This window comes from Neopelma chrysocephalum, unplaced genomic scaffold (genome assembly GCF_003984885.1).
Source record: "Neopelma chrysocephalum unplaced genomic scaffold, ASM398488v2 Primary Assembly neopelma1_88, whole genome shotgun sequence".
In the NCBI taxonomy this organism is placed as follows: domain Eukaryota; kingdom Metazoa; phylum Chordata; class Aves; order Passeriformes; family Pipridae; genus Neopelma; species Neopelma chrysocephalum.
Window position 1 is genome coordinate 4180443 of NW_020897750.1, and position 25462 is coordinate 4205904.

The following is a 25462-nucleotide window of genomic DNA, read 5'->3' on the forward strand; positions in this document are numbered from 1 at the left end:
TACAGGAACAGCCAAAGGCCTGGTGACAATACCACTGCTTGCTGCCACAGGATAAAAAATCTGAAGGAAATTGGAAGCTGCAGCAAACAAGTGGTGCTCTCAGCTAATTGCCTGGCACCATATCAGGGCAGAGTTCAGTCTGTTTACAAGGTCTTTACATTTGAGAGGTCTTTATACATTACTTTGTCACTCACCTCAGCAGAAATACGAGATGAATTTAGAGAACCTGATCTATGTATATTTAGATTAATTTTAAGCACAGAGAAACTATTCAGTAGGTCTGTTTAGTAGGAGAGGGTTCCTTTGTCACACTGCAGAACAAAATATTGCTGCAGAGCACAGAGCGAGGTCATGCATCACTGCCTTAGATGCAGAAAAAATCCATCTCAGATTCAAACTTCATTTTGTGTAAGAGCTGGCCAAGATTAATCACTTAAGTATATAAATTAGTGATCACTAGAAGAACTGCCACACACTTCACATTATATTGATCTCACCATATTAATTTTCACATTACTGTTAGAGAGATTAGGAGTTCTGCTGAGCAGTAGGGCTGACTCTGAACTATATAAATGAACGGCTTTAAAAAATAATAACAATATTGACATTAAAACAAACAAACAAATAAAAAAAACCCACAAGGAATAGGGATGGTGACCAATTAAAATGACAACTTTAAGTTCCAGTTCACCTAACTCAGTAACATTACACTTGTCTCAAATTCACTCATAGAGTAAGAAGCACAAAACACCTTAAGAAAAGCATTATGCATCACTGCATTATTTCAGACATGAAGGCTACACCAAGGGCTAACATGGTTTGAGGAGTGTCACACGTCACGGAATTAAAAGAAAGCTGATGCATTAAGAAAACAGCTGCAGATCCAACAGTACTTAATGTTACTCCAAGAACATAAACCTCAGTTATCCCAGAGCCGGTGCTGACACTCTCTGTCAAACCTATCTGGACTGTGGTTATATCACTGAAGAATGTAGGAGGCCCAAGAGATTTCAAGTGGGATATGATTTTCACGTTTTTCTTCTCCCATCATCTGCATGTGTGGACAAAGCTGTACTCAAAACAAAATAAATCAACATGTACACATACGCCTATTACAGCACGTTCTTTAAGAGAGCCCACTTCTCTGCAAATCTACGTGGCTTTAAAAAGACTGACATACAAAAAGCATCTGGGGAATCTTCACATGGGTTTTAGCAAACTGGAGCCTAACTCACCTTTGACAAGGCTTTTAAATGACGGTCACAAATACGCGTTTGGAGTCAAGACAGCACTTACAGAATTTTCAATAAAGGCTGGTTAGGTATCAGAAAAAATTACAAAGATTAATAATATGGAACCACAGTAAATGGATTTGCAATCATTTGTGGCAAAATACTGCTCTTCAACCCATGCAGATTGTGTCTAGAGATACACAGAAAGAACAACCCTCTCTGAAGGAAATACCTGCTTGTCCATGGGCCCAGATCATGCCATAATGACAACTTTTTAAAGTAGCATGCCAAGATCATTTACATGCCCATGATGCTGATTTCTTGCCAGTTTGCAGGAAGAACTACTGAGTGCTATAATTCAGTATTCAGGTGTGGTACACCATTTTACATATTCACAATAAATTTTTATTTTTAATTAAAGGGGAATTATGTAAGACACACCTCTTTTTTTATCATAAGGCAGCACAGATATAAAAAAAATATGAGATACTTCAGTAATCAGAAAATACAGTATGTGACAGGTAATCTGTTTCTTGTATGGCACTATAGATGAACATCTAGGTTCTTCATTTCTTTCAAGCTACACTCACAGTGTAATAATATCTCAAAAACTGTGAGGTAATTATGCATATGATTTCAGGAAAGCAAAATTATCTGAAAGGTGCCAAAACATATCCTTAACTATTCCATTCCCCATCATTTCTGTGCCACATACAGCACAGTGAAAGAGAGAGAGACAGCAAGGAGAGCCTCACTTTATCTAACACCTGTAGCTCATTACCACCTGGTTGCAGTGTATCTGGCAATATACGTCAAAAAGAAAAATAGACGTCCAATAAACAGAAGGGGGGAAAAATTTGGAAGAGCTAAAAATGGCAATTACTTCAGATATCTATCACTGACAGAGCTATGACCCTTCTATCAGTATCATCCAAAATGGAACAGATGGAAGCTAAATGTGCTTTTATCCATCCCAGGCCCATAATGAACTGCAGGTTGCCCTCCCTGCCTGAATTCTCTTTCACCATTTCAGAACTGCTCCTCTGCAATATCTCAAACAGACGCCATGCATGAAGATTTTATACTATGGCTGTTCTTTTGCCTTTACCATAACTTAACTTGACATTTCATTGATAAGGAAATAACAAGGGTATGGCACAAATATTTCATGTTCCTCCAATATAAACACTCCCCTTTATACATATTTTTTGTAGCCCACTGCTTAATTCCACTATTCATTCTCCTTAGCTCCAATCATTATTGTATCTCACACCTGGATTTTTCTGTTTGGCTTGCCTGCTGCTAGAAAGTACAGTCTCCCACCTCTGTGACATTTTATTCTCATAGCTAAGATACCACTAATTTTGTTCTCTGAGCAAAGATACACCTGGTGGTTTAGGCAGTTTATTTGAAATTCTTCCTTAAGCCCCTACTCTCTTCTTTTCTGTCTCTAGAAAATGAGGTGCACACTTAGAGATGACAGTAAGCCACAACACAAACTGAAAGGCATGAAGCTGCAGGTGTCACATCCTTCTGAAGAAAACCCACCTCTGGTGTATCTAATCTTGTTTGGGGATGTTTATCCAATTTCAACAAGGTCTCCACTGAGCTAGCTCATCCTCTCATCAGCCTGTGTAAGCCTCCTGTTAATACCACTCTAACATTACTAAGAGCTTGAATGTTGTTACAGTTCTTGACAGGCACATTATTCCACTGTGGTTTGGGAGCCCCTTGCTGGCCCCTCAGTGCTGGTGACACGTGTCCTTTCATGGCACAATGAGAGAGGTATGTGAGGCACTCCGGCACTTGCACCACTGTGGCACGCAAGGCACAGGCACGTTTGCTAGTTTACCACCATGTCCCTCCCACTCCCATCTCCTACTGAAGACAGCATCCCAGCAGCCACGCTGCCAGCTCCTTCTGCCAAGGTCAAGGACAATAATGTGCTCTGTGCTCCCCTGGCCATCGTGCCAAATGGTGGCATATGGCACCTTCCCCCCAGACTGTGTAGCTGCAGCGCTGCAGTTGGCGAGCTGCAAAAATCACCCTTCCCTGGGTGTTTTCCTTCTCCCTTTTCCACGCTGGCACGCAGCAGAGTGGCTGACAAGGCTGTCACATTTTCCGCTGCCACCCTGAAAGAAGCCCTTTGCAGAGCAGATCCTGCTGCCAGCCTTGGCTGCGCACAGGCAGCGCATGGATAAAGGACAGGCTGCTCCCGACACGTGCCGCCTGCAATGGACACCATGGAATGGGAACCTTGGCTGCCAGGTAGGCTTGTTTCAACCCAGAGCAAGCGGTCCTTCCCCTCCCACACAACAGAATGCTTGGTCTGCAGCAGAAGTCAACACAGGACCATCAAGCAGTGCTCCTTGAGTTTATTCCTTCATTAATCACCACCTAAATTGTAGACCAGTTTCATAAACACCTGACAGTCAACCATATGCTTGTAGTTTGAAGCTATCTCTACACAAACATACATCAATCACGTTCTTCCTTGCTATTTCTTCCAGAAAATAAAACCACACACTGAATTTATGAATATAGCGGGGATTTGAAATACAGCACAGAATTTCACAATTTCACAACCCATTATGCCCATCAGCTTTATAAAATATATATTTTAATTAGCAGAGATTTCTGTCTCCAGAGGTAGCAGTACAAGCTATGATTCCATGAGGAGAGATGACAATGTCACCCTAGGAAGAGACATTCACATCCCACAGAAAGTTATTCCTTTCCTGTCAAAGGGAAGGAGTCAGCCTAACTTGACTTTTAACACGCTGAATAATAAAAATCAGCATCGCATACTAGTATGTGACATGATTGTGAAACTGGGTAATAAAAGGTAGAAATTCTGCTTTTCAGCCTTAAATTTGACACCCATGCTGAAGAAACAAAGACAAGCAAGGTCCTTGCAGTTACCATGAGCTTGAAAAGTTTTGTCCCAGCCCTCTAATACAAGGCTGAAAAAAAAGAAAGATGGCACTTCATTTTAAATAAGGATCAGTGTTCCCTGAGCACCAGTAATGGAAAAGGGGGAAGATGAAAGAGTCTCCAGAAGGGCTGGATGAAGAGCAAAGGACTTGTGAGCCTTTTACTGCCACAGCCACAGGGTGGAGGGTTAAGTCAGGCAGCAACACCCAAGTACATGAGAAAACATGACGCATGCCTGCCTTAAGATCTGCAAATCTTAGGAAAGTAATCCAATTTCTTTTCAGATTACGTAGGCACTAGGAAGTACCATATTCTGAGGATGTTTGGCTAAACCATCGTTTCATCCAAGTGGAACTTGGATTTCCCACTACTTTCAGAGACCAGAGGGCTTCAGGAGCTCACTGCCTGCGTACTTCTGCCTCCCACATTGCAGGCACAAGCTCTTTGGTCTACCAAGGAGGTGAGATCTGCCTTCAGACTCAGTACCAGCTTTCCCACACAGCTTCAGGCAAGTCACCTACTCTCTCTCTTTCCTGCCATTTTTAGTGGGATACCACCAGCTATTTGACAGACGAGGTATACACATTTTAATTAATTTACTTTTTGCAGCTGCAGATGTTCTCGCTGAAAATGGCAGTGAGCATGGGATTTATTATTAGTAGTAATACTATTAGTATTAGTATTGCAGAAGACTGGCAGGCATCTGTACTACAGAACGCTCCACTGGATAATGACTTCTTGAATGTCTATGCTTTGGAGCTTTCCTCCATAACATTTCTCTCTAGCTTCTTCCTGCAATGCTGTTTTCATTACTTAATGTAATCAAGTACAGATTGTCTAAAGCTGGTAGATCCTCAATTCTGTGAGCAGAGGTAGACAACTAAATAATCATTATGTCAATTCATCAAAATAATGTCACCAGTACGGGTACTTGGGACAATCTTTTCTCAAAAAAGCTTCAGTTATCACTGCCTCTGATTTTTCCCAGTACTTTCTTCCCACTTCACAGAATTTGTTTGAGACTCTAAGTTCCAAATTGTGCTTCATGGTACATTATGGATATTGCTGAAAGCAATAATGAAGCTAAAAAATGAAGCCATGAACAGGGTAACCCACACAGTACATCTATTACTTCAATGGACTTTTTGATGTTGCCACCAGAGGGATATACATGAAGGGGGGGGGGGGAAGAAGAAAAGAAAAAGCCACATAGTTGGAGGGTGACTTATCTTCAGCCCCAGAGAGTCTTCACCATCAAAATTCAGGGATTTTCTCACCTTAACAGAACAATGAAAAAAGCCAATATTGCTTCCCCCAGCACCACCAGTTCGGTCCCCAAATCACTATCAGAAATTATCTGAGCAACAATCTCTCATTCCAGTTACCTTTCTCACTTCCCGCAGACCACCTGGCTTTGTGGGAACTATCTCTGCATGTCTGGCACTACCTAAGCCATTTGTCAACATTGATACTGATCATCAAGATCCAGTGTCAGCTGCAGTGCTGAGGCAGAGAAAAAAAAAATCTTATTGTTGCTGTGACTGCAACTGGTAGCATTTAAAAAAGGGTGTGAATAACCCATGTCCTTAAATGTTATTTTCATGACATGAGTTACATCCTCATTAAGACCAAATCTGGTGTATGTGAATGCCAATGGTGGAAGAAGTTTACCAAAAACTCAACCACTAAGTTTGCTTTTTTGCCATGTAAGTTTTTAAAGATGCCACTGCCATTATGTTCCAAATTCTTCTGTGTAGCAGATAACCTCCATAATGACACCACTGGATCACAGAGAAGCTCATCCAAATGACTGATATCGCTAACACAACACAGCTCAGATCACATGCACCACATGCTAAGCAGCATCAATGAAAGTAGTCCACTTCTAAATCAAAAGACACAAGTGAAAAATAACTTCAGCTTCATATACCATGCTTAAGTAATGGTAAATTTTTATGGAGTATGGGTAAATTTTTAAAGAGTCTGTGCAGTCTCCTGCCACATGAAATTAATGTCACTGATAACAGATGATTAAGTGGAATTACTTTACACGAAAGAAAATGAAAGATACAAGTGTTCAGCAGTTTCCAGAAGTGCTTCATCTGTCAAATATTTTCAAAACAGACCATATCTAGGAAATAGCATTCAGAAAGTAGGCAATATTACTACTTCTTCTATTATAAACACACACATTTCTAACCTAGTCTGTACTTGTTCACAAAGATGGAAGAGATTCAAGATAATGGGGTTTATATATGAAAATATGTGATGGCTCATGTTTCATTCAGTACAAAGTTACACACTCAAGCCATAGGAGTGAGAATAAATTTGTTTATGCTGCACATGCTGCATATCTCAGAGAAGATATTTAGAAAAGGCTCTGTTATTTTTCTCTTAAATAGTTCTTGCATCTAGATTTAATTCACTCATTTTAAAAGCAGATAGCTGAAACTTCTACTATCAGATTAATTTTAGGCTGATAAAAAACTATATGAATGAGTTTTTTGATATTTAAAGAAATTTTGTTTAAATCAGCTATTGCAGGGTCTTCTTTGCTAGACACCAGTGCTTGAGTTCTACCAGAAAAGGGACGTCATCTTCTGAATGGGAAAAGGTGCCTCATCCCCCTTCATGATAAGAACTACCAGAAAATGTCCTGTTTAAGTAGCTCAAGTCTGAGTCACACCAGTCTTGATCTTTAAACAGATGTGGTATCATGAGGGGATCTTCCATATGAAGGAGAGGAAGCAAAACTACTCATGTCACTCTGGAAGCATGTGTCACAATCCTAGCCTTGCCTCTCTTCCCCAAACCCCCAGTATATAGGTTATCACTAGTTCAGATTTACATTATTAATATGCAAGGCTTGCATCACATATCTTCTCAGTTAAATATGCGTGGACACAGAAAGGTAGAACCTGGTCTAATGTCATGGAAGGAGTCACTGCAGAACCGAAACAAAAAGCAGGTATCTTGAACTTGGTGCCTTCCTTCAGTGCTGTTCAACAGCCATGACAACCAAGGCACAAAAACATGGTTAAAAGGGATATTACATACATTGGCCTGTACAGAACTGAGCTCGACATTAGCAGATCTTATGGTGGCAGCACAACAGCTTGGTGGCACAACCTGCCATCTCATTTCACAGGGATGTGAGACTGGGGATTGTTTGGGTTTTGCTTTTCTGAAAACTGCGAAGGAGACAAAACTGTTATGGGCACATCAAACAATTCTGCATCACAAGCGCTGCTGCTCGAGATGGAAAAGAGTTCATTCCCACCAAGCCCTCACCATTAACATTGTGAGAAATGCACACCAAAGCTTCAGCCAGCTTCATTTCCCTGGCTCACTGACTCCATGCAGTTCCACGGGTCATGTAAAAAAAAAAATCAGTTTTGAATCATCCTCTGAAGGACGAGAACGAGACAGCACATGCCAATGTGCGCAAGTGCAGAGAGGTGGCTCTCTACCAAACACATTTTTGAGAAATCACTGTTAATAAGGATGGCAGCAGATTCAGGAGATCTTCAATAGGGAACGAGCAGCGCTCAAAGCTGCTTTAGCGCAATATGCAATTACAGAGAGATATCTGTGCTCAGGAAGGCTGGTGCCCATTTGATTAAACAGCCTGTCTGCCTCCTCCAGAAGATATCAGAGGTACAATTAGTTCAGTCGGCAGTATCAGCAATGCCCTTGAGGTCCTGTGCTCCTGACGACTAATGAAGAGGCACTGCTGGCTGTCAGCACGTATGGGGGAGGCATTCATCTTCATGGCAGCACCAATTAAATCCACCCGGGTCATACCAGGAGATAGGAATTCAGCACAGGGAACAAGTCAAAGCAGCTGACTGGTTTAACAATTCATTTTTGGGTTTTATATCGTGGAGAAAAGGGAATAAATTTTGTGCTAGCTATGCTGATGGTGAAGGGAATACAGAGAATCTGCCTGACAGCAAAGGCAAAGAGAGTAACTCAGTGCTCAGGTGTGTATGCACATGTGCTATGGAAAGGTCTTTTTTTTTTGCAGCAGGGCAGAAAACTTCTTAATACACAAACAGTTTTCAAGAAGTCAAGAAGCAGAGAATTTCCTTAGTGCATTATGTTCCGAACACTCTGCTAAGCCTTCAAGGAAAGCTATTTGCTGTACAGGTGAGTGTATCTTCACTTAGAACATGGCAGTCCTTCTCAGGACTCCTGTGAAGATAAGGCAGGGAACTCTTGCCCCTTATTTCTTAAAAGGCTACATCCTTACAGAAATCACACAGTTCTATCTCAAAACAACAGGCTCGAAATCTTCTAAAACATTTCTATCCCTGAGACATCATGTTGAATTATACCAGTCACAGTCAAACATGTCAGCTAATCGTCTGCCCTGTTTGGTGCCTCACTGGAGAGTCCAACCTTTCCCATCCCACAGAAGTCCTGCTGTCAGTATGACTTATAGGACTAAAAGGTGTTGATATCAGAAGAGACAAATATGCTACAGTAAGCATCTGGTATCCAACCTGTTAAAGTACATGGGAGCACTACAAAGAAAATTGCCTACTTAGCCCAAAAATTTTATCTGTAATCTCTGTTTTGTCTTACTTTTGTCCCTTAGGGAAAAAATGCAAGTGAACTTATCAAATCCACATTTTCTGGGCCTTCATAGACTCTTAATTAAAAACATTGTGAACCGGTAGGTGACAAGAAGTAGCACCTAGTGTGATCTGGCTATTTCAGATGTTTGAGAACTTGGGGAAAGTCTCAAAGGGCTTAATCTGCTAAACACTGTGTATCAACAGGGAACTGAAGAGGTTTTGGTAACTTTACAATGGACTGGCAGCCGTTTATCTTCTCAAACCTCACAACACATTTGTGGAGGCTAAAGGGCCTGTTTACTGACAATGAAATCAGTGTGACATACACATATGCAAAACAGATCCCTCCTGACACTCAGCCATGGGTCCACAGGCCTAGCTAGGCAAATCTAAGCTGATTTAAAGGAGTGAAAGCCTACTGCAGTAGTAGGAGCAATATAGTTTGTTATCCAACCTTTCATGTAAGAGAAACTAAAAAAAAAAAAACCAAAACCCTCAAACCCACCTCACACTTCCTACCAGAAGAGTTGATCCACAAGAAATTCCATTTGTCATATGGTATGCAATTAAATACATGAAGAAATAAAGAAAAAGGCCTGTGGATGCTACTTTTTTTTCTTCTGACTAATGAAAAAAAAATTTCTAACAATTTCAAAGTTATGGGAATTAATATTTCACTCCCTTACAGAGATCCTCTAATAAAATCACAGGCTTTTGGGAAATGCTTTGTAGTCAGAGACTTCACAAGTCCATAACGTCAGCCTAGAAACCTGATGAAACACTACTCAGTGCCCTGAGAAAGGACAGCATAAAAATTTCATGCCAGAAGAATGAAATTCGAACATGCTGTGAACAGCAACAACTCAGGTTCTCAAAAATAATAGAAAAATACTTCATAGGGCTCCCTCCACAACAGCATTGGGGAACACTTTCCTAACATCAATTCACAAAACCTACTGCAGACTTCTAAATTACCTGGAAACAATTCTTACAAGAAAAGCTCTGATGCAAAAGATGTTTGAACAGTATCACAAAAGTAAAGACTGCTGGAATATCAAAACCAAGTCCTGACACATGGCAGTCCAGTGAAACTGCTTTTCTATCACAGCCTTTTCAGCTGAAGCATGTGGGGAGGTAGCTTAAGTATTTTAAGCACATGTCATATTTTGGTTTATATCTTGTACTTCTACTTGAAGAAGCAGAAGTAAGTTATGTCACTGCAGCAATCCATTTGGCCTGTTTTCAGTTGGTACCACAAAGGGAACCAACACTTCTGTTGCATATATCACTGAAAAACTGCTTTCTGAAATGATCTACACACAGAACTGTGCACAGAGAGAGCTCATCTAAATCAGAATGAAAATGGTATGATTTTCCTCAGCAATATGTTTGGACTTGTGCCTTGACTACAGCTCTGAGGCCTCACAAACTGACCTTAAAGGAACAAAAGCGGACAGTGCTGAAGGTAATTCCTGCCTTTTGCAGCCTCCACCATGACTCTAGATAAGATCTCATGTTCCCTGATAGGAAGGGAGATAGCCCAGGATCCATAGGCACAAGAAATCAGCAGACACCCAAGTGTAGAAAAAAGCATCAGCAGAGACTACAAATGACTTTGCTGAAATACTACAGTTATTTCTCAACAGTCTGAATAACCCCTAAACATGAAACTGTGACTTAAGCTCCAGACACACAACTTGGGGCTGCACAAAGAATGCTTTCAGAGGTATGACCAGACTTTGGTAACTCAGTATTACCAAACTGCAAATTCACCCACGCAGATGCACGTGCTGAACTGCTGGGATATGATACTTTGTCTGTGGTGAAAAATGCAGATGTACAAAGTTTACAAGCAAGGAATACTGAAGATCAATATTTGGAAAGGTATGTTTTAGTTTAAACAGTGCTAATTAAATATTCAAACTCGCGCAACCGAAAAACTCATCGGAGAAATCTTTGGGCTATTTGTGTCTCTAGGGGAACTCATGATTTAGATCAAAGCACACAAACAGTACTAGTGAACATGGACCTCTAAGAAACCTTGTCTTTGGTGCTGTTTTCTTATGAAATCTGCATGTAATACAGGACAGGGACAAAAAAAGACATGATTCCATAACATTCAAATGCTGGAGTACCATTGCAGTGGTGATCTGGCTTCTTACCTGTGAGGCCAAGCTGTAAAATCATTTATCAGACTCATAGAGAAGGGTATCAGCCATAACACAAGGATCTCAAATAACAGCAACTGGTGAGGTAGCAGTGTGAGCACTTTAGTTTCCAGGATCAAAGTCCAGTTGATAATGAAGCACATTCCTTTGTCCTTTCGACAACCATCATCTCTTCTAGGCCAATTGCCTACATAGTCCCATATTGTTTTGAGCTGGTGGTGCTTTCAAGTCCTTGGAGCTCCTAAAAGCATCTAGACATCCCTGGGAATTCTGCAGGCCCCTACTGCAAGGCTTTTCATACTGCCCTTGCTCAAAATGCCTTCAGGCAGCAACCCCTGGAAAGTCCAGGGGACTCTGAAAAAGGTGCTTTGAGCCTTGTGCAAAAAATAGTGGACGAGTCTGAGCTTCCCACATCTCCGTACTTGGCTCCTCCTGGTGCAAATGAGGTGCGGGAACTCGACTCAAGCAGAAATTCTGTCTGCAAACCACCACACAGGCAAACTACAATTGTGCCTGTGTTCTGCACCTCCACACCTTTAGGTGATACCTAGTCCACTGAAACACGGCAAGGTCACCCGATTCAGTTCTGTGTGAACACAAATGCCTTCCCCATTACACCTGCACACCAAGATGAAAAGCTCAGGTTTCCTTTAGAAAGGAACAAATACACAGAATGAGATTTTATCTTCTATATAAAACTTGTAACAATCAGCAAACTCAATGCAATCACTTGAACAAAGCTAATCACACAACTTTGCTATATGTGCATATTTCCCATTAAAAAGGTTATTAATTTAAACTCTCTTCTGACTTCTGTTGACTGTGAAACATTCCTCTGAGTGCAAGAGAAGCAGTTAATAACTGCAGACATCACTAATCACTTTGTGGTCACTCTGACTCTGGTACAGAGAACTCCCACACAGAAGTGTGACGTGGGCCTCCTGCTCTATAGGAGACAGTTTCACTCCTGCAAATTAACTCTGTCAGCACAACAAAAGGGAAAAAAAGGAACAATTTTAAGTGTTAAATCATGTAATGACTTAAGGAATGAACAGAATGTTTTCAAAATGCAAATTAAAGGCATCTGTATTTTAATTACAGCATCAAAACTGCAAGATACTTGTCTCCACAGACATTATTTTCATTCATCTTCAGAGATGGCTGTGTACAGAGTATTAGTTTCATAGTATAAACCCACTCCCACGTACATTCCCAAAATAATTTGCATGTATTACCAATAAACAAACACACGCACGCAAGTTTTCAGGCCGCCCACAGACATGACAGACAAAAAGAGGACTTGTCGCTATTGCTTTTGGGAATTATAACTAAAATTGCTTCAACTTTTAATACAGGGAAAACAGAATACAAGAGCAGTGTGAGCTTCAGCGCTGTACATTTAACACAGTGTTAAGATAACAAAATTTTTTTTAAAATCTGCAAATAGATCCCGTTGCTATGAGCTGATTTCTCATACAAAAGCTAACAAAGGCTAAACAGAACCTTGGCTGCAATACATTTTTCTCAAATACACTCAATGAGCTCAGTTTTGTTGCTGTCAGCCCATAAAACTGACTTTTATACTGAATCGCCAAGAGGATACAGATGACAAACAGCTCCATTACAAAAGGCTGACAATACTTGCCTTGAGAAGCAGTAGTGAGATGATGACAGTGGCAATGCTCACTTCATCTCTGCATGAAATACAGTTGACACTTCCACTACACTGCTACACATCTACACTGCAATGCCTCCACAGTCAGTCTTAGTCTCGATTTTAATTACATTCCCCAAAGACCAGTGCTATGGCATGAAATGTCCTGAATTCCCAAAAACTTTTTTTTTGGTAATGAATCCTCAGGATAAGATGTCACCAGGAAAACTGCTCCAGTATGAAGTCACTACAGCCACATGCTTGTAACTGGGGGGAGGGGGGCTTGGGAGAGTGGGTGGAGAAATAAATATACTGGTGCTATCCTAAAACACATGCAAAACCCTATACTCAGAACTGAAAACAAGCAAACAAAGCAAAACAAAGAAGCCTACCCTGATTCTTGGGGAGGCTCCAGATAAATAATGAACACAGCCCAAAAACTAGTTGCAAATTGCTTTTTAACTTGACTATATAGAAAAAGATGGCACAACAAACATTTTCGGAAATCAAAAGAGCGACTGTGCTCTCCCATCAGCATTGCCTATCAGTTCAGCAGCTGGCACTCCCACTGTCAGCTACCCTGCCCATGGCTTTTTAACTTGGGCATGAAGGATGACCTCAGGGATGAGGCTTGGCACATAAGGGCTAAGGTTGGAAGGCAGTCGAGAAAGAGGTGCCGACACTTCGAAAACCAGCAATGAACGGTCAAATTATGGGAGCAGAAATAACACAGATGGTGGGTGAGACTTAACACTACACTGGAAAATCAAAACCAGGGTGAAACATTGCATTTTCTAAAGGCTTTCTACAATTTAGGCAACAGTCAGGTACTTTGGTAAAAGCATTCAAGCTCATTAGCAAAGTACAGTCTGACCTCCATATGTGCTGTACATATCCCACAGGCCCCAGTGGTGTCTGGGATAGCATCATACACTGAAAATAAGTGATCTCTGGGGAAGGTACTTGAACATGGACAGAAGGGCCTGCCTTCAAAACACGAATGTTTGACTGTTCAAGCCTTACCATTTCCTACTATCCTGTTAGCAGCCAGATTTCCTACCATTAGGGAAAATTAGAAGCTCTATCTGAGGGAGGTTTCTGCAGCTCAGCCGTGGCAGGTCCCATGCAGGCAGTGACCCTCTGGTGCCATATATCTGTATGCATGGTTCTACAGGAAGGTTTTTGTGCCTGCACCATACACATCTCAAGCCTACAGGTAAATATTCCACACTTGATGCCAAATTCACATAGACCAGAGGCATAATAAGCATACCCAGGGTGAACATTATCAGACAGATTACAATGTCATATGAATTGGGACGTATGGAGAATTCTCTTAATTTCCAATGGAAACAAGATTTTAGTCAACTTCAGACTTTCACTGCTAATAATAGTCTTCTTTCAGTATTTTGAACATATAAAAAAAGATAGAGACTGCAGTGAGAAACTTTCTCAGATCTTATTGATTCAAAGTGGGGTGAGTTAAGCAAACCTCAGAGATACCACACTGGCTTTCTTTGCATAGTAACAAAGCTTTCATAAACAAGCTTTGAAACCTACTTCATATTTCTTACACGTCTACAGTATATCAAAACTTGACACATCAGTGAAGACAACTATATTTGTTACCTAACATCAAGATGGTTTAAGACCAAGAACATGGAGGTGAGTTTCAACAGACATTACCATCTATTTGCCCTTCCAAATAGCCATAATGTGAGGTAAATTGAAAAGCAATATGGAGATTAACAGAATTATTGTTTCCAAATCTCTAATCTTCAACTACCCTTTGGTGAAATGACTTGTTTTATTTAGGATACAGATACTGGTCTTTTAGAAGACAAATAAGTTTTGACTTCTGTCATAGGTTCAAAAGAGATGTTGGAATTTTCTTTTTCTTCCCTATCCCGTTTCTTCCGGGCTGGGGGGAGTCAGGGAGGGGGTGGGGGCAGCCCAGGAGCGGGGAGATGGGGAGCTCTCGTGGGAAAGCACGGTGGGCGCAGGGACAGCTGGGGAGGAGTCCTTTGCTCGGGGGCTTTTGGGGTTTGGTCCGGGACTGGACAGGACAGAGCAGGAGCCTGGCTTTTGGCCGCCTCGTTCTCTTTTCCTGAGAGGAAGTTTTTTTCCCCACAGGACACCTCGCAGAGAATGACCGAGAGAGAGAGAGACCGACCCATTTCAGAGCAAGGTATTCTGCTTTTGAGACTCCCTTGAAACCCCCGGGTTGCCACGGGTTTCTCCCCCCCACCTGGGGAATTGGGACTTTGTTTTGTTTCTTCTGAAAGTTTTTGATTGCACCATTTGTTGTTTATTCAGATTTTGTTAATAAAAAGCTGTTTCTTTTCCACACATCCACCTGAAGTCTCTTAATTTTTAAGTTGTAATCATGTTAAACTAAGACAACTTCCTTATTGCTGTTTAATTTGTCCTTTAGCCAACGTGCTGAGGAGGTATGTACTGCTAATGAAACACTTATGTGGAACCATCTTTACAAAACCAGCTCCCTCGACATCTTTGAGCTGTAGACTGAGTAGCAGTCTGGTATGACAGCAATAAATTTGTGCTGTACTGCTTCACTGATCTACCCTTTGTAGAAACTCTTCTCTAGGGCTCTCTTAAAAGCCATCACACGTGTTTCTGCATCCCCATTACATTCTGAAACTGATACAGTAACGTGGCTGCTTCACACCAATCTGAGATGGACACCAGTGTCTGATGCACACTACTATACTGCATTTACTCCTTGTATGCTTGTATACTTACAAGGGTTGTGGCTGATTTTTTGGAAGTAATTCATTGCATCATGATCCTCCGTGTTTGTTACAATAAATAAAACACTGTTCTGGTGTCACCTTGGGGGGTTCACACCTTGCAGTGCCTCTGTCGGGGCATCCCAGGGCCGCTTTGTGGGGGTGGAGGAAAACCCGGACTGGATTTTGGCCAGAGTATGGAATGGGGGGAAACCCGGACTGGATTTGGCTGGAGTACGGAATGGGGAAAAATCCAGACTGGATTTTATCTGGAGTACAAAATGGGGGAAAACCCAGACTGGATTTTGGCCGGATTGCGGAATGGGGGGAAACCCAGACTAGATTTTTCCGGAGTACAAAATGGGGGAAAACCCGGACTGGATTTTGGCCGGAGTACAAAATGGGGGAAAACCCAGACTTGACTTGGCTGGAGTACAGAATGGGGAAAAATCTGGACTGGATTTTATCTGGAGTACAAAATGGGGGAAAACCCGGACTGGATTTGGCCAGAGTACAGAATGGGGGAAAACCCAGACTGGATTTTGGCCGGAGTGCGGAATGGGGGGAAACCCAGACTAGATTTTTCCGGAGTACAGAATGGGGGGAAACCCGGACTGGATTTTTCTGGAGTACAGAATGGGGGGAAACCTGGACTGGATTTTTCCAGAGTATGGAATGGGGGGAAACCCAGACTGGATTTCAAAAAAAAAATAAAAAAAAAAAAAGAAGGGTTTGACTTGATGATCTCAGAGGTCCTTTCCAAGCCGGCTGATTCTATGATTCCATGACTGAGTGCGCTGACTGGATGTGGAAATGCAGAATCATTCATGTTGGAAAAGACCCTTAAGATCGAGTCCAACTGCTAAACCAACATTGCAACATCCACCACTAAAGCACGCCCCTAAGTACCACATCTGCACATCTTTGAAATAAATTCAGGTGTGGTGACTCCCCTATTTCCTTTTCACAAGTCTCTCCTAATGCTTGACAACTCTTTAGGTGACTAAATTTTTTCTAATATCCAGTCTAAACCTCCTCAGTGCAGCTTGAGGCTCTTTCCTCTTGTCCTATTGCTTATTACTTGGTAGAAAAGACCAACCCCTACCTTGCTACAACCTCCTTTCAGGTAGTTGTAGAGAACAATAACGTTCCCCCCAGGTCTCCTTTTCTCCAGGCTAAACAAACCCAGCTCCCTCAACTGCTCCTCATAAGACTTGTGCTGCAGACTCTTCACCAGTTCCATTGCCCTTCTCTGGACACACTTCAGACCCTCAATGTTTTTCTTGTAGTGAGGGGCCCAGAACTGAACACAGGATTCGAGGTCTGACCTCACCATTGCCGAGTACAGGAGGACAATCACTGTCCTGGTCCTGCTGGTCACATTATTTCTTATACAAGACAGGATGTCATTGGCCCTCTTGACACACTGCTGGCTGATGTTCAGCTGCTGTTGACCAGCACTCCCAGGTCCTTTTCTGCCAGACAGCTTTCCAGCCACTCTGCCCCCAGTCTGTAGTGCTGCATGGGGTTGTTGTGACCCAAAGGCAGGACCTGGCACTTCCTTTGTCCTTCAGGACTGCCTCCCACAGGTATCTGTCGACCAGGCTCCCAAACAGGCCAAGGTCTGCCCTCCAGAAGAGAAAGTAGCAAAGACAGTAAGCAAATCACTTAAGCCATACAACTCAATCAAGAGCACCACTCGATTCCTAGGGCAATGTTCTTTAGACAAGTCTAGCCCAGGTAAAAAACAATCAAAAACCCACAATTGAAAATAAGTTCAGGGTTTCAAAGCAGCGATGCTTCCTGTTGTTACAATCTGTTTATCCACCCACAGCAACCAGACAGCACTCTTAAGTGATGGTCCTGATGTCATTAAGGCCTTACAGTGATAAGCTGTTGATGCTAAGTTACAGATTCCTTTGTTGCCACAAGACACACTACTTCATAACATCCAATATAATCTAAAATAATTACAAAACACACTTGTAACTGTCACTGTGCCACGCGGTGGTGCAGCCCCTTGCAGTGAACAATCATGCTTTACACTGACAAATAAAAAACACATCCTTTTCCTGTGCTGCCTGGGGGTGAATGAAAAAATTATGAATGAATGTATTAACAAATTAACCAATTTATTTTTTTCCTTAAATTGAATCATTAATCACCTTCATCTTCTGTTCTGGCAGAACAGATGTGGCCATTTGTCACTGAGGACAAACTTGAAAGACTTTTCATATGGAGCAGAATATCCTACCTGGAACAACTTCAAAAAGGAATTTTCCTGGACTTTCTTCATTGCAGGGATGCTCAATTACTCTGTTGCCGGGCAGAAAGATGGCACCCTGAAGGAAAAAATAACAATGAACATGGAATTAAAACTGCTACCGTGCTTCTTTTTGGACTGGGTTATATGAATTTGTGATGTTGCACCTGGGCAGCTGACTTCCAAAGTGAGACTGAGGAGGGATTATCCCAAAAGCCAACATCACAGATCCCTTAATTAACTGAGGCATTCAATAACGGCTTTAGTTTTTTTTAATCTCTTGGGTATTTGATACCATGCAGATTTTTGCACTTGTCACATATACTACATATTCCATTGTGCTGCAGGGAAAAATCAAGACTAAAAGAAAGGGTTAGTGAAAAACTACGAAGCTGCATATGCGAGGCAGGTGAACTTACCAACTAGGCTTCCTTCTTGGCTAGAGCCACAGGATATGTGGACAGAAGAGTAACCTTAGTTTGTGGGGTCCATAACTAGTTCCTGCTCTGTGTTCTTTTGTACCATCCCAGGGAAGCAGTACAGAGAAAACAAACCACTTCCACCCACTGGCTGCAGTGTGCTGGTCTGCTGGTGCTAAGCCACAGCAGGCATGGCCAGAGTCCTGTTCAAAGATGCATTTGCTACAGGGAGATGGGTGTAGGATAATCTCTGTGATGGGCATTGAACACTTTTATGACAACTTTACTACTTGAGAGGGGAGGTGGGGAATTTTAGCTGTGCATATTTAGTAACACTGGTTACCAAAAACCACCCCTACAACCCTCAAAACATTTCTGGGGCTATGTTGAAGACATTATTCCCCTCCTACCCTCCCCTTTGGTCCCGCTGACACATGGGATGGATAGAGCACCCCTCTCCTCTGAGTGCTCTTTTTCATTTTCAGAAATTACAGCTCCTCCTAGTAGTGTTTCAACCTCAGTCAGCAGGCAGTTTGTAATGTAATTATGCTGGGATGGCTATCCAGGAGTAAATTTTCGGAGTGGAATCCTAGGAATTGTGTTAGGTACAAGCTCTCACTCACTGTTAATGGGAGGTAATACCTTCTTACTGACATTCCACAATTATAGCACAACAGGGCCCCCATCTCCAAAGTAAACAACTTCTATAACTTACACAGCTTAAACACAAGAGTATCTTGAGTAAGGAAGGTCCTTATCCCCATAAGGATAATTGAGTTCAACATGGAACACCATTTTCCATAGTAGTTTCAACCAAAGACTACTTCCAAATACCTGTCAGACCCCTTATCTGAACAGCCCTAAAGATATCCCTGTAACCTTCAGTAGGAGCAGAACCATTTACAATGACTGGGAAGTCAAAACAACCAGAATGCTGTAGTCTTCTCACAAAGGAGACCTTACAAACCAACAGGAAAAAGTCATCTGAAGAAACAGCTAACAAACATTTCACAAAATCAGTATTTGTACCAGCTGATGTGGAGCCTAAGCTCTGTATCAGCTTGTCAGTACACTGCTGTCTGCCAGCAGGCACGGTGTATCACGAGAAGGCAAAGACAGAAAGACAGGGTGCACAGGTATTTTGTCAGATCATACAAAATCACCTCCTTTAAACACCATGATACTTGTTGCTGAAAACATGAAACAGAACAGCATTCTGCTGCAGTGGTATTAGCAGCAAGTGTTAGCAGTTGTGGGCAGATTTCCCCTCTCGCTGCATATACAAATGTATTATAAGCATTAAGTGCCTTGGTCCAGTAGCTCTACTAGGAGCTATTTTCCTTCATTCCTGCTACAAGCAGCACCTGTTAATAGTTGTCACATTCCAAAGCCTTCTGTGAAATACCTTATTAGGTAAGAATAATATCATAAACAAAAACGATTACATGAACGATAAAAGGTAAGTCACAAATTAGTTCAACTTCTCATATTAACACCTAGAAAAAAAACAGCAAATATAAGGAATACGTTTTTTCTGAGAATTATGGCAGACCAGGAAGAAGAATCTCTAAAAAACATTTTTAACTATATGTATTTTTGTCACATGTAATAAACCATTAAGACTGATATAATCTTCTTCCCCGCTTTAACTTTCACATCAAGCTGGTTTTACCTAAAAAAAACCTCCACCCAGCACACAAGATGAGCAGACCACTCTTCACGCTGGAGTGAAATTTCACTGGCTCAATAACTCACATCAGTGAAGGCATACAACATATTTAAGCTAATTATAAGTCTTGCTATCCAATTAAACAAAAATACAAAATTAAGGAGACTTAGCCTACAGCACTGTAAACTAAAATCAATTTATGAGACAGTAAATGAAAACTGCATTCAACTTTGCTGTCTACTCATTAGCAACAGACATGCTGCAGTCTCACTACAACATGATGCTTTCTGATTCTTTGATGTAAAACCCTTTTAGTATTAACAGTGAGCTGTCTTAATGACAAATTTTTGAGAATGTGGTTATAATATTTTTAACATATAATATTAACAAAACGATTATAATATTTTTAACTTTAGCATCTTCATTTCATAGGTGAAATCTATTTCACCCACTAAAATGTAAAGCCACTCATAATTGCTAAGTTAGTACAGAAGGAATCCTGACAGTAACACCATACAGAGTATTTCTGTGGTCTAAAAAGCAAACATGTTCTCAAGTGGCAGTTTTATTTTACTGTCTATTTTCAGTACTATTATTGGAAACACTGGTGCACGTGAACTACTTAAATATATTTGTATTTGTGAGTTTTTTTAAAATAAGAAAATAGATTTGTTTGTACAACATGCACCTGGGTTCCCCAGACTAGGGGGAAAGCCTAAGAGAGTGACTGCAGCTCTTTCACTTCCCATTCTGTCTGCTTTCACACTCATCTGTCTGCCATCACCGTACAGCAACACTTCCCCCTCACTAAGTTTTGTGGCTGTCTACATAATTGGACTGAGGCTACGTGGAGTGTCCCTTTGCTTAGTTTCTCAGCAGCTGGCACTATGTTCCACAAAAACACCCTGATGCTCAGGGCATACATCTGTAGTGTAAAAAACCCCTGTGGTCCCTCATGTGGCACAGCCCTGGCTGCTGGGTATCTGATATGGACAGGGGGTCCCCAGTCCCCACATCACCGGCAGTCCCCTTGTTCTATTGCCTTTCTGGGCCCTTAAGGTGCAACATTAGGCCGGCCCTTACAGCTTGGATAGTCCAGACTATCCAATCTGACCAGCTGATCAACTGCAAAGCTTCAACAATTTAAACATCTGTTTTTCACCCTGAATATCTAATTTCAGGGGGAAGTAAGAGAAGATCAACTATTTAGCCTTAGACACCTAACAAGACAGTATTTTGCATATAAGAGAGGAAGGTAATTTCCAGAGGAAATACATGTTTTGACTTAGGTGTCAGTGCATGAGCACATGTAAATGTTCCATAATAAGAAAACTTCACACTGCTTCACATCAAACTCTACGGCTCATTCAAAACTGTTTGAAAAAAAATCTCAACCCAAGACTGCAGATTAGACCAGATTAATATTCTGCTTTCAAAAAAAGAGAAAAAAATAAAAAAGCAAAACCACCACGGTGCCAAGTGGGTGGCAGAAATACAGGAATACATGAAAAAGGGAAGTGGAGAAAAATGTGGCCCTGACACAAGTCCCTCCTCGCTCCCATTGCCATTCTGTTTGCAGGCTGTGCCTCCACCAGGTCAGCAGTGTTCTGCAGAGCTCCTGCTGTGGTATGCCTGAGTTATTTTTTGATTTCCAACACTTCTGTCCTGAGCAGGGCAGTTCTGCTTCTCTAGCTGAGCATTCAGGATGACTCAGCATGCAGGAGAAGTTTGGGTTGCTCAAGAAGTATCAGCCTTTTCCCTAACCAAGCATCAAGCCCACTTTCAAAGGAGGTCCTCATACACATGGATTTTTCTACAGTGTACTGTTGCTTCAAACCAAAGATCACCTAAATAGCAGAGCACCAACATGCTTGTTAAAATCAAATATCTGCTTATATAAAAGCCTTTAACTTAAGAAAAATCACTACTCTGTTAACAAAGTGCCTGATAAAATACTGTAGTGCAGCAAGAATGACATCAATCTACTTTGGATTAGAGTCACAGCATGATGCAGTCTTGCTCAAATAGATGTTTTATCCCATGCTGGTCCCCCAAAACACTTTCAGCACCATTCAGCAGCTGGACTTTGTGAGGAAGCACAGAAGAGGAGACAGGATGGCCACCGCACAAGTGCCTCATGAGGACCAGCTGACAGATGGTATTTCTGTTTTGCACGCTCTGTGTAACACATCACAACAGTGAAGCAACCCTGTGCCTCTTTCTCATTCTGCTCCACTGCTTTTCCCTGCATACACTTCCCCCAGCCTCGTCTGAACTTCATTTTCTGAAGCAGTCTTACCACCTGTGTTCAAGAGGTACCAAGTTTTCTCCAAGAAAGTTTAGGATACAACAAATTCCCATGCTTTTAAGATGCTGACCGGCAACTACAAAGACAAATACACGATTTTCAGTATCTCTGGATGGATTAATCATAAAGCATGTAGATACATGAGGAAATTACTGCTTTCTTGCCAAAATAACGTTTTCAGGATTTATTCTAATACAGTTCCCAAAGGCTCTAAGTGGTCTATTTGCTTGCTCGTAGTTCGTCCTGCCAACCTTTAAAAAGGTACTTTAGAAGTACACAGTACCAGCAGTTATATCTTCTTTCCTTTCCAGCTTTGATTCACTGAATTCTACTTTGACTTTCAAAGACAGGTGCTGCATTTACGTATCTGTTTTTCTCGTTTCACGGAAAACTTTTCCCAAGATTTTTTTTTTTCTACTACTTTTCAGTTAACATAGAGGATCTTCACATAGCTTCTTCCTCTATGCCTGCTACTAGAGGTTGGTTAACAGGTTAACCACAACACAGAAGTGGCTGTGCAGGTTTGGCAGCAGTTCCCAGGGCTTTATCCCTGCCAAAGTGCAGCCGCTGAACAAATACAACCCAGCTATTCATGCCCCTCGGCAAGAAAGGTTCCCAAATCAGCTGGACTGTGTCCCTCAGGGGGAAAAAAAAAAAAACTCCCCAGAAATAGTGCTAAGATCTGCAGCCCATTATCAAGTGTTACTCCCCACGCCAAGCCCTCCCTGTCCCTCAGTGGTGTCAGACTAAATACCTCCTCAGCTCTTAGAAAAGGTTCGCTCAGAGAGGGAGGACGGGGTAAAAAAGCATCAGCTCCCAGAGAGGGAGGAAGATCATCAGCCAGGAAAGAGGCAGCTGATGGGGAGGATGAAGAGGCAGAAAGGATCTCTGGGGACATGTGTCTTCTGTATGACTCACCGCCACACACAATGCAGCAGTGTTCTGTGGTTTCTTTTGTCACTGTTGCTGTTTCTGGAAAGTCTTAATTGTCCTACTTAAGAACAAGGGTGCACTTCAACTCAGATGGCATCTCAAACTGAAAAACACCACATTTAGTGGATAATTCTCTGAACATCACTCGTATTTAGAAGGTCGAAGCCTGAAAGGCACCCAATGTATTTCACGGAGAAGCCTGTTAATCAGCCTAAATTAAATAATATACCTCATACATATGTACAAGTATATTTCTACATGTATATCCAGCTGTGTACATGTACTGTGAATTCATAAAAATGATGCACGGCAGAGAAGGACAAAGTGAATACACAAGTTGTTATCAGTTGTTACCAGTTAACAAATCCTCGTTCTTCACATTACTGTTTTTGCTTTTAAACTATCACAAAAATAGATCTTTGCACTGTCAGGAGCCTACAGACATGAGGTGAGGAGGAAAATTTACAGCACAGGCAGAAATCCACTTGTACTGAGGTCAATAATGAAATCTGCACTGTGCTCACTAAAAGCAGTTTGACCGCAGTAACATTTTAAAATTTCTACTCGTTTCCACCATTACAATGCATTTCCAAGATCCCAGTAAAATCACTTTCTGCCAAAGGGCAAAGCAACCCTGAAAGCCAGCCCTTTCATTTAACTGCCTATGCAGAGATATCTGTATTTCAAAACTGGGGCCTGAGCAAGTTCACCAGCTGGCTCCAAACCCTGGATCAGTGTTGAGGCAGAGCTGCCTTGGCTGCCTCTAGCTGGGCAAAGGGTGGTTACCACAAGTAGACCTAAAAGGCCTCCAAGGTTGTAACTTCAACTGAAGCATTATCGATATTTGGACTAATAATCACTAGTTATAAAATTATTGTTCTTCAGTTTAAACAGGAAGTATTTTATGGCCGGAGATCTCTTACCCCCCATGTACATTCAGGGTTTAAAATCTTATTGGTAAACACTACATAAAGACAAGTTTTACTGCTTTTACAGAATTGTCACTGTTATATATATGTAATGTCAGGTTTTCTAACATACATGACAGTGGGACAATTAAAAAGTAAATACAAGCTGTAATTATAAGATAATGATTTTTTTTTTATTGTAAGAGAATAAGATTTTTTCATTTTTATTCTAAGAGTGGATTTTTATATCACTTAAGGAACCAAAGCCCTGGAAGAGGCACAATTACCGCAGGGGGTGATACAGTCTTTGTCTTACAGTTATTGCAGCATTTACAGCTTTACAATATGCACAAGGAGAGAACAACAGGGGGGCTGGGAGGGGGCAGCTATTCAGATTTTAGGGGGTATGTAACATGCCAGGAATAAAGACAGCAAAAAAGAGTTGGTTGGATAAAATTAAGTCAATACACAGCATACATTTTTCTGGCATAAATTCTATTGCATTTGACATTTTCTTGTCCCACTATGTTAAAACATTTCTAGAGTCTGTTTCTGTTGAAGAATGAGAATTGCCGTTTAGTTCTCAGAAATTCCGCAAACAGGAACATAAAGGAGATTTTTTTTCCTTTACCTAAAGAAAGGTTCAAACCTACCTCATAGCTTAATGTTCCAAAAAAAGAAGTAAATTCACCTCTGTGGTGGTGAATACCATATATGTCATTTGCTGGATGTTGAGCACCAAAACACTTATTCTGACATGAGAGACAGAGATGATAGTTTTACTACAATGTGATTACAGCTTCTTTAAAGATTTTTCTCTCTTTCTCTCCTGTCAGACATTTCACTTAATGGTTGAGTGCCTCTCCATGCTTGAGAGAAACTTCTTTCCTCGAGAATTAAGCAATCTCGGCTTGAGCAGCCACTAGAAAAAATTCCCTTGCTTGTTCCACAAGAGAAAGATCATACCAAGTTAAGCTATTAACACCACAAAAAATTAAGTTTGCCTAAACCCAGAGGCTAGATTCATATATGCCTACGGTTTTCATTTCTCTAGTAAGGGCAAGAAAGAAGAGTGGCCATTTCCTGACCATGTCTGAGACAATGTCTGAAGTTATTGAAAGCTTTTTTTCCTCTTTCTGAATCTGTTTTCTAGCATCAACCTTGTCCTTACATTTGAAAGTAAAACTTAACATGCTCTCTTCCCACCTCTAAATTCTGCCTGCTATTTTAAAGAGTTTCAGACAGATCTTGGATTAGTATGAAGCAGCTTTCCTTTCTAAAGCAGATTTTTTGTGGCATCTAGAGAAGCTTTAATACCTCTATTTTACCCACTCTCTTGTGGTTTCTTCCTAATGAATGAGCTTATTCAATTATATATCACTAGCTTTTGTGAGAAACACTGCTCCTCACATAGAGATTTTGCTTTCCTTTCCCCAGTTTGTCACAATGGGATACAAGGAGCTGGGGAGACAATCACAGAGGGTGAGCCAATTCATGAGGAACGCTCTTGAGGGTTACCTGGGGCATAAAGTTATGGTGTGCATCTGCTCCCACACAAACACTTCCAGAAGGAGTATTTAGGCCTGTGATCTGAGATAGGTGCGACAGGTATGATGGGATTGAGCTCAGTTAAGAGAACAGGAC

The 25462-nt window shown here is 41.4% G+C and overlaps 1 protein-coding gene across 1 annotated transcript in view; it reads right to left on the reverse strand.

The window, feature by feature from the left end:
• Positions 1-25462, reverse strand: part of ARHGAP24 (Rho GTPase activating protein 24) — a 175994-nt gene that overhangs the window by 118719 nt on the left and 31813 nt on the right. Inside the window, exon 2 of the mRNA XM_027692814.1 lies at positions 17573-17660. Within this exon, the coding sequence (XP_027548615.1) occupies positions 17573-17660 (88 nt within the window). The remainder of the gene's footprint in view (positions 1-17572; positions 17661-25462) is intronic.